The sequence below is a fragment of the Helobdella robusta genome, assembly GCF_000326865.2.
Source record: "Helobdella robusta unplaced genomic scaffold HELROscaffold_2, whole genome shotgun sequence".
In the NCBI taxonomy this organism is placed as follows: domain Eukaryota; kingdom Metazoa; phylum Annelida; class Clitellata; order Rhynchobdellida; family Glossiphoniidae; genus Helobdella; species Helobdella robusta.
In genome coordinates this window covers 8,273,428-8,284,617 of record NW_008704083.1, presented here as the reverse complement: position 1 = coordinate 8,284,617, position 11,190 = coordinate 8,273,428, and the positions used below count along the sequence as shown (strand labels likewise).

Genomic DNA, 11,190 nt, shown 5'->3' with positions numbered 1-11,190 from the left:
CCCAAACATTCGGTAGAATTTATAGAATATTGTAAAATATATATATATATATATATATATATATATATATATAGTCACACACACACACACACATATATATATATATAGTCACACATTCACATACACAGTACTAAGCTAAACTTAAAATGGAGCATGATAAACAAATAAACGTTTGTGGTATACACAAACGTTTATTTGTTTATCATGTGTATCTGTGGGCGTGTGTGTGAGTGTCTGTGTGTGTGTTTGGATATAGATGGGACATGTGTAATATGCAAGTGGTGTTTTTTAAATATATCTTTGTTTATGAAACTAATGACATTTTTAAATAATGCATAGATATTTATGGCATTGACGATGATTAAAAACAAATAAGATGAGTGGTAAAATAAAGATGATGAAGGTGAATGTGATGCTAATGATGATATTGAAGACGAAGATGATGTAATGACGATGATAAAAAGAGACGTCAGTGAGCATGATGATGAAGATGATGATGTTGACTGAGTATGAAGATGGCTAAAAATGAAATAAAAATGAAGACGAGTGTGAAGAAGATGGTTGCAAAGTAAATAAAATGGGACTGGATTTGATCACATTATTTTCGTCTCCATTAATTCTCCTCTTTCAGTTCTTTAATGTATTTGTTTGTTCTATTGTTTAATTTACTAATATATATATATTTATTTAATAATTAATTTAAGTGCATGTATGTATGTGTGTCTGATTATACGTATGTGCACGTGTGTTTACTGGTGTGTGTGTTTGTATGTGTGTGCGTGCCTGTGTTTGTGTATGGTGTGTGTGTGTGTGGTGTGTGTGTGGTGTGTGTAAGTATGCGTGCCTGCGTGCGTGCGCGTGTGTGTTGTTAATTTGCGATTGCGCTATGGTAATAATGTGAGTTCATTCATTAATGTTTCATACAAAAACATGTTTTTTACGCACTGCATCCATCCACCGCATACCGACCTGTTCATACAAAAAAAATATACACAACCTCACTACGTAAATATACAAACATTTATATATACACATACAAAAACATATATAATGATGGTGACAAAATGGATGACGATGATAATGGAGACGGTGGTGGTGATGATAACGGTCATAAAGATGATGAAGATGGTGATGGTGATTATTTATATATGAGTGAAATCTCGAAAGCTCCATTTTTTGATAGCTACATTGATTGATCTCCTGTTGGAGAGGTGCTTCAAAGATTTTTCAGCCCTCAACATTCGTCCGCGTTGTTTGCTCGTACAAATTTTTTCGTCTGCAGGATAAATATTTGATTTATTATAAAAGTATTATCAATTTTATAATTTTATTCAAATACGTATTTTATTTAATTTTTTGTTTTTATATGATTAACATGAATGTAATTTTATTTGACTTTTTTTTATTTTTATTTCATCTTAAAAAAATAATTATAAGATGGTAGTTTTATTCATTTGACATGTTTATTTCATGTACTATACAAGTCCAATCAGTTTCATTTCTGAATACCTTTTGTATATCTTGTTAAGTATCTTTCCCTTGATACTTTTACTTTTTAAATTTTGATCGTATCTTCTAAAATAACAAAAAATTTTAAAAGATCATTGTTGCAATCTGTTGTTCGAAATAATCCATATAAAATAGCGTATAAGATGTTTTAAATGAATGGCTACCTACACACTGGGCCACACATTTCAACGAGCAATCTTCCATTCGCCGGTGCCAGGCAACAAATTCTGAGCAGCAACGGCAACTGCAGCACTTCGAACGAAGAAAGAATTCTTCTAATTGGATGAAAATTATTTTTAATCCGTTTAGTACCGGCACATCAGCACTTTGAAACTCCATGCAATTTGAAAGAGGTGATAACAAATGGGAATAAAATTTAAGTGGGAAAAGATTTCAAGCAAACCAACAAAAATATATTTGTGGAAAGTTATCAATTTTAATTTCAGAAACTTGAGCTCAAAAACACAATCTCTCTCTCTCTCTCTCTTTCTCTCTTTTTTTTTCTCTCTCTCTCTTTCTCACATACACACACACACATACACACAAGTACTCATGGCACATACGCCTATTTTTTATGTTGTTCGTGTTTTCACCCATGTGTGAGTGTATGTTTATAAAAACGGGTTTGTTCAAAGAAGTGTGCACTAGGTACATGAATTGAATATGCGGCATCACGTTACGCTGGAGCGAAGGATGTATGCACGGCAACTGAGCGCTTCATCAGCTGACATTCGCTGACCAACACTCCCTGGTCAATCGCATTATCCTACTCTAAATTTTATAACAAAGTCCTCGACATATTTATCACCAGCCACCTTTTATGTCAAAATTTTCCGCTTCATCTTCATCATTATCACTATTATTATTATTATTGTTGTTGTTGTTGTTGTTGTTATTATTATTATTAGTGTTATCATTTTAATCCCCATTACGAATGTTATTGTCATCATTGTTTTAATCATTATTATTTTTCTCTCTACCAGCTCTATCTATCGTTATTATCATCATCATTATAACAGCACCATCGTTACATTCATTGCCGTCATCGTTGTATTTATGAAATTCATCATCGGTTTCACCACCGCCATCCTCATCTTTACCGTCACCATCATCTTCACCACGACCCTCATCTTTTTCAGCGTCACCATCATTTTCACCATCATCATCATCTTCTTTAGCGTCACCATCATCATCTTCACCACCACTATCATCTTTCCAACTAATGAATTAGTCACTTCCATTCTTATCACGTCTTCCATCAAAGCCAGCATCAATTATTCAACATCTTCGTCACCGCTTGCATCGTCAATACGAAGCAACTTCAAAAAATTTCTTTAAATCGTTGTGCTCGTTAGCAATGTTTTTCACAGTTTTTTGAATTTAAAAGGCAAAACAAACTACTAAATATATTATGTGTATATGCGGTGTATAAAAAGATGTATGTTTGTGTGTGCGCGCGCGCATGCATGCATGTGTGTGTGTGCTGTTGTGTGTGAGTGTACATATTCATATTCTCTAATCACATATACACACACAGTACCACATACAAAAGAAGGAGATTCCAAAAGAGGATCCTGGATTGGAAGGGAGGTTGGGACGCAAGAAGAAAACTCCCGAGGAACTCGCCATGGAATCCGATCCTAACTACGATCCGTCTGGGAATAGTATGTTGTTACCATCATTGTTGTTATTATTCTTTTTATTTTATTGTTATTATTATTATTATTACATTATTATTAGTAGTAGTAGTAACAGTAGTAGTAATACTAAAAGTAGTAGTACTACTACTACTACTACTACTAGTAGTAGTAGTAGTAGTAGTAGTAGTAGTAGTAGTAGTAGTAGTAGTAGTAGTAGTAGTAGTAGCAGCAGCAGTAGTAGTAGTAGTAGTAGTAGTAATTTTTATCATTGTAATTTTTCCCATCATCATAACAGCTTCTTGCCGTTGTTAGTTTTAATTTTGTTAGCAGGTAAACAAAATATTGTCGTAACGCTACCGTCATGTTCATGACCACCACAACCACCACCACCACCAGCACACAAATTTTCATTTCCTTGCTTTATTACTTACTACATCTGCAGATGAAGGAAATATATTGCAGAATATGTCAGTCTAATAAGTTCCTTCAGTCAAATAAACATTACTTCGAATGCCAATATGAGATTCTATTGTTTGAGATCAACTCTACGGTCGACATTAATCTTTCTCTCTCTCTCTCTTTCTCTCTCTCTCTCTCTGTCTTTTTCTCTCTTTCTCTTATTGTTTCGATATTAGCTCGATTGCCAATTTTGTCGGTTTGTATTGTCATTTAGATGAAAAATGCTTTAGAGATATTGTCATTGAGAGAAAATTAAGTTATTATAAATAATAATAATGAGCAATAAGAGGAGGATGAAGAAGAGGACTAGGCCAGGGACAAACCCTGAGGTGGCCACAAAATCTGTTTAGGGTGCGGTTAGAGTTAGGGTTGGAACAAGCAAATCCAGTGCTAATCGTTTGTGTCAAACATCATCCTGTACATTTAGTTGTTGTAAATTAGCGACGATGATGACGATGATGATAAAGATGAGGTTGACGACAATGACGATGAAACCTATGATTGGGATAATAACGATAACAATGATGATGATGCTGTACATACACATTGGTTAGCTGGCAGTATAGAAGTGTTTGTGAGTGTGGTTGTTTCAGTATTTTTACGTGTGTATATCGTGTTGGACGCATAAATTATTTATGCAGCGATGGTTCTTCTTATGTAATTATATCTTAATGCTGTTGTTTTGGTTGTTCCTGGTTGGAAGGGGTTTTTATTTGTAATTTGCTGTTGTTTGTTGTTTTCGGTGATATTTTTTACTTTTTACAAGAATTTTGTTGCAGAGCCTACTATAGAGGTGTTTTAAGAAAACGTTTTTCAAGATATTCTAACTTTTAGCACTATTTTTTTAACAAACTGTATTAATTTATCAAATTGTTACAACATTTTATGTAAAGAACTTAGCCATAGAAACGTAATATTGTATCACTTGTCTTTCACACCATTATCTAATTTATCCAGTATCCAGACATACTGCAGAATATTTTACACTTAAACAATCAATCAAAGTGTGGCGCTGTTCAAAATTCTCGGCATGGCCTCTAACCATCCACGCTTCATTCGTTAGCAGCGATGAAAAATACGATCGGCTAGTTGGTCAGTCGGCTGTGCGGGTGGAGGATGTGATGTGGTCATGTGATGTGATGTGGTTATCTGATGTGATGTGGTCATGTGATGTGATGTGGTCATGTGATGTGATGCGTTCATCTGATGTGATGTGGTCATGTGATATGATGTGTTTATCTGGTTTGGTCATGTGATGTGATGTGTTCATCTGGTGTGATGTGGTCATGTGATGTGATGTGTTTATCTGGTGTGGTCATGTGATGTGATGTGGTCATGTGATGTGGTCATGTGATGTGGTCATGTGATGTGGTCATGTGATGTGGTCATGCGGTGTGGTCATGTGATGTGGTCATGCGGTGTGGTCATGTGATGTGGTGTGGTCATGTGATGTTTAATCACGTGAGGTCCAATAAATCATTGGACGCCAATTTCACCTGCATATCATGTGACATGCCTGACCTGCTTCTTGAAAAACTTTTCCATGATGACGATGATTACAATGATAAAGTTTAAGATGATGATTGAAAAAGATGAGCTGGGTAGGTCTTTAGTAATTGTTACAGTGTGGCGTGTGTGAGAATAAAGTCGATATAAATAAAATAAAAGTGATAATAACGACAAGAGTGACAAAGATGATAGATAATAGATACAGATGATAGTTAGAAAGATAGAAATGTGGATGGAAGACCCGGGAATATTTGCACAACATGATTATTTGGCTTGCTGATTCATATATAACGCAGTAGTGCTGATAATTTTTCTATGTAGATGAGATTTTGCAATGCAATTATATTTACGGCTGGTCATGTGTGAGTGTGCTCATAAGAAGCTAATACAATTACATATGACTTATTTCCATAACACTGAACTGAAATTAAGTGCGTTAACTGCTGCGATTAACCGGTTAACTAACACTTCTAATCGTGGCTAAATTACGAGAAATCACTCCACGACAACATTTTCAACGGTTTGTAATGGTATTTTTGAATGGCAGTATTTTTTGATGACGGCATTTTGAAGTGATGCAGTCTTTTTAAAAGTATTTACTAGAGTTAGCCGTCATGTGATTATTACTTTAGTGTTGAATGTCCGATTTTTCAGTGGCTGTCGACGTTAAATTTTTGTTGACTGGTTTCTTTTCATGTTGGATGGTATTAAATATTTCACGAACTTCTCATAAAAGTTTAATGTCGTTCGTTCGACGCCTCCTTCGCTCAATTCAAACTTTTACAACTAATTTTTCTTAAAATTTGTTTGTGTTATCTTCGATGTGCTGATGTGTCATTCCATATGATGTCCCACAACTGATAATTTTCGTCTTATTCTTATGAAAATGTTTACCTTCTTTGACTTCATTGGTTTCCTATTTGTACTAAATATACAACAAAAATTAATTTTTGCCGTTACAAAAATTTGAAAAAAATTTCAGTATGTAAGTAATTTTTTGTAGTAGTAGTAGTTGTTGTTGTTTTAGTAGCAACAGTAGCAACAGTAACAGCAGAAGTAATTGTTGTTGTTACTACCAATAGTTTATTTATTATGAGTAGTAACAGTAATAACGATATGTAGTTGATTTTTCTAAAAAAAATATTCGACCAAAGTGAGGTGCACTGTTACCTTCGTATAAGTTCAGTGTTGGGAAGCATTGAGCGCCTTGTCAGCAAATCAATGAAGCCCTAGTTTTCAAGTTCGTTCATTTGAATGTCTAAATGTGAGATGAAGTTAATGTTTCGCTACAATACAGCAACTTCTACATATACAAAACTTATTGTTAGATATCGAATAGACGTTTTACGTATTCACTTACACTTAGAACATCTAATGCCACAACATCCACAACTACTACAACTACTACTTTACAACGACTACTACAAATACCATTGCCGCCACAACTACAAAGCTACTACTACAACTACTAGTACAGCTTTGGAGAACTCTGTTTTCTCTACTTAATCTCTCTCGCGCACACACACGCACGCGCACAAACACACATGGACACATTTTTATTTCAACATACATCACATTACTCCTCCATCCAGGTTCCAATTCCATACAGTTTTGGTTGGATGGATAGTTACTTCAAATATTTTTTCTACTACTAGAGTTTTTTGCTTATCATTGATTTTATAAAAGATGATCGATTGATGATCCTGCTACTGTTGATTATGAATTTTTCAAAAACTTCCGCCTACTGTGAAAGAAAGAAAAAACAAAAATCAAAGAAAGAAACAAAGAAAAAGAATTTTTTTCCGAATCATTCGGAAAAAAATTGGCGCCATTTTTGAAATTTTATTATATAAACAATTTTATAAGAGCGCTTAAGAATGATTGATTATTTATTGCGTATTAATAAATGTGTAATTGCGTCTAAGGTTAATACGCATTCATTTTTTTTGCTAAACATACGTGCTTGCGTAGTTTTCTGCAATAAACATTTAATCTGATGTTTTATGGTATGTTTATTATCCACTTAGTAGTGTGTTTTATTGATGTTTGTTCGTTTGTTTGTTTGTTTGCTTGTTTGCTTAATTGTTTCTTTAGTTGCTTATTTGTTGGTATATTGTTTGAGTGATGTTATTAGTTTAGTTGTCGTTGTTGTTTTTGTTTTGTCGTTTCCGTTAAATTGATTGTTGTTGTTTTAATGTCGTAAGTTTTGATTTTGTGATGGTCCTGGAAATAAAATTTTTATTAACAATAACGTTGGCATGTTATTGAGTCTTGGATAGCGTGTTCCTGTGCAAACAATGCTCTGCTCTGCAAGTGATAATGTTATCTTCGTTGTTGTTGTCATTGTTGTATTGTTGTTGTTGTATTTGTTACTGGTTTCCTAGTTGTTATTTGCTGTTGTTCTTTTTTGTGTTGCTGTCTTATCTCAACGTTGTCAATCCATTGTGTGTTGTTGTTGTTTTCGTTGTTGTTGTTGTTGTTGTTGCAGTAATAGTAGTGTTTGTAATTGGGATAATAGAAGAGGTAGTAGGAACATGATTATCAGTTTTTTTACCAGTTTTTCTGCTGTTGTTGTTAATGTTTGTGTTTTATGATGGATCTTGCAGATCAATATTCCTTGCACCATGTATACAACGTGGCACTAATTATAATCACCAACACAAACATAATCATTTAGAAGCGTAAGCCTAATTGTTTACCTTGTGTTCGAAAATTATTTTTTCACGTGTGTGTTTGTGTGTGCTTGTTTGTGTGTGTTTGTTTGTGTGTGCTTGGGTCGTATAGTAAATAATATATAGATGCCCATGGTTTGTGTTTAGATTCATTTCTGTGTTTAGATTCATTTGTATACATACACGTATAGGTAAGTGTTAAGTATTCTCCATCTAGAAACGTTTGGGCTTTTGTGTCGTGTCTGTATTTGATTGTATGTGTGTGTGTATGTGTGTGTTTGTTGTGTGTGTGTGTTTGTTGTGTGTGTGTGTGTACGTGTGTGAGTATGAAGGTAAGTGCATTCTCGTGTTTAACGGCCCAAGGCAGTTATTATATTCTGATATTTTGTACAACAAACGTTTTTTCTGCTTTTTCTTGATTTTATTATTATTATTACTATTTTTGCTGATATTATTGAGATAATTTAATTGCAATAATAATAATAATAATAATAATAATAATAATAATAATAATAATAATAATAGTTATTATTGTTGTTGTTCTCATTATCGTAAATATTTAAATATTTAAATTTGAACGTTTATACGCCTGCAGATTCCGTCTTTCCGAAGAACCTTGACGAGTTGACGTCACGTGTGAAGGAGCTGCCCAATTCCGTCATCACTTCCGTTTCCGGTGTGGCCGACAAGTGTTCACTTCAATGATTACGATGTCCGTCCCGTGATGATGATGATGATGATAATGATGATGATGATGATGATGATGATGATGATGGTACTGGTAGTTACGACGACGGCGGCGAAGACGATGATGGTGATGTTATTGATGATAATGATGGTGATAATGGTAATGATGAATATGGTGATGACGAAGTTGATAAAAAATATATTGGGAGCAAACAGTGCAAACGTGTCAACAAAGTTCTCGTCGTTGTTGTGCATAGTATTGTAGTAACGGAATGCAATAAAACAAGATGCCATATTACTGCTTGCCTGTTTTCCAATGACGATGACGACGACGAAGACGATGATGGTGAAAATCACGATGACGAATTATGATAATTATGATGTGGATGACCCGACGCCGATGGTGACGATGTGATTAAATTTAACTTTTTGTCTCTTGTACTCTTACTTCCGTATAAATATTTATACATATATTTATACACATTTATATATATATAATATACAAATAGTTATATATACTTATATAATGTATGTATATACATATTGGGTTGAGACTGTCTGATATGCAGTTGTTTAAAACTGTCAGAGTATTGCATGCCTTATTCAACTTGTAATTTCAAATTGAACAAGGCATGCAATTAAATAACTGTTTTTCAAACCGTTGAAATTGAAACATGCTATAATACATGCTATCATCACAACACAATGATTAACAACTTATCAATGCATATAAGCAAAGTATCATAAGTTTACAATTTGATTAGTCGTAACGTAAATCATGTGGTTATATCAAATTATCTTGATATACTTTTTGTATCTTTGATATACTTGATATACATGGTTTATGGATCATATATAAAACCTATAAAATCATATAAATTATATCTTGATATTATATTATGATACATTGTAGATACTATTATTGACCTTAATTCTACAGTTAAATTAGATGAACATATATTACAAATTAGTACAGTAGAATTTAATTAGTACAGTAGAATTTAATTAAAATTAATTTTGCGAAATATTTTTAAAAATAATTAGTTCTATTTTAATTTTTAAAATTAATCATAAAATAGACAATACAAAATTCTCTACATATTCTATATCTAGTAAAAAAATTATAATAATAATAATAATGACGTCACAATCAATAATATCAATAAAAAATTGATAACAAAATGATATATTTAAAAAAATTATAACGAAACGATAATGTTAGTGTTGTTATCATTGTAGCTGTTATTGTTGTTGTTATTATTGTAGTTGTTTTTATTGTAGTTGTTATTATTGTTGTTATTATTTGTCTTATTTGTTGCTATTGTTACTGATGTCGCAATGTTTTTTTGTCGGTTTTGTTGTCAGCAACCTGTAATTTTTTGTCGTCTTTCGTTTTATAGAACGTTTTCTATTTTTAGTTATTCTTATTCTTCTTTTTATTATTATTATTATTACAATTGTTCAGTTCTTTATTGTTAATTCTTAATTGTTCAGTTATTTATTATGTAACCACTTCTTAGTACCTCTACTCCGATCATTCTTTATATCATATAATATATTAATTATTTGGTTTGGAACGATTTGGAACGATTACGATTGTTATTAATGTTCATTATTATTACTGTTGTTGTTGTGCTTCACTATTATTAATCTTATGAATGTTTACTTGCACTGTTTACATAGCAATCTTTGCTAATTTTTATCACACGGCCGCGATTGTTGTTGTTATTGTTGTTGTAGTTTTTGATATTGTTGTTGTTGTTGTTGCTATTGTAGTTTCTGTTGTTTTCTACTTGTTGCTACTTTCTGTGGTGAATATTATTATTTGTTGTTATATTTGTTGTTGTATTTGTTGTTGATGATGTATTTGTTGTTGTATTTGTTGTTGATGATGTATTTGTTGTTGTTATTGTTGTTGTTGTTTTTGCGGATGTTGATGTTTCAATGCCGGCACAATTGTGATTGTTGTTCGCTGCTCATCATTAATTCATTGCCTCAGCTTTAATTTAAAATCATTAAAATGAATAAACAGAATAATTCTCTCTCTCGCTTCACTGCCTAACTTGATAAGCAAACTAGTTTTCTGAACGGACAAACTATTATTATTATTAATTTACTCGGTTTGTTGAGTAATTAATTATATAATGTGGAAAGACCGTTACACGTTTTCATTCCATGGCAATTTTATTCGAAGTGACTTCATCGATCGGTGCACTGCATACCTTATAGAGTTTATTCCAAAAGAATGAATGCGTTGTCATTTAACAATGTAACATGATTCTGTTAGATGGCTCTGAGCGTGTTGTTTATTTCTTTTCCAATCATGTTCTTCAATTTAATTGTACATTTAATTGTTGTTATTTGCGTTCTTGATAAATTCAATTTTCCGTCAATTTTCACTCCATTTTAACCGATTTCTATTCAAGCCTTCCTTCTTTCTATTATTATTTTAGATATTTCATACCTTCAAATGTGAATTACGGTCACTATATTTATCATTTCGTTTCCTTACTTTCGTTCGAATAAAATTTCCAACTTTCCAGATTTTCATTTGTGTCAACTAACTATAAAAAAAAGTAGATGACGCTCTTTTTTGATCCGCTAATAAAATCACACAAACACACATACACACACACACGCAAACGCGCACATACACACATGCAAAAATACACACAGAGAAAGCAAGAAACAGATACGTTAAGTCGTAAACACAA

The 11,190-nt window shown here is 32.7% G+C and overlaps 1 protein-coding gene across 1 annotated transcript in view; it reads left to right on the top strand.

Annotated features, from left to right (window-relative positions):
* The window catches only part of HELRODRAFT_155720 (hypothetical protein), a gene marked incomplete at both ends in the record, with an annotated part of 13,237 nt that extends 4,743 nt beyond the window's left edge, over nt 1–8,494 (top strand). Inside the window, 2 exons of the mRNA XM_009017667.1 lie at nt 3,047–3,173; nt 8,385–8,494. Coding sequence (XP_009015915.1) covers nt 3,047–3,173; nt 8,385–8,494 — 237 coding nt within the window. The remainder of the gene's footprint in view (nt 1–3,046; nt 3,174–8,384) is intronic.
* Between the last annotated feature and the right edge of the window lie 2,696 nt (nt 8,495–11,190).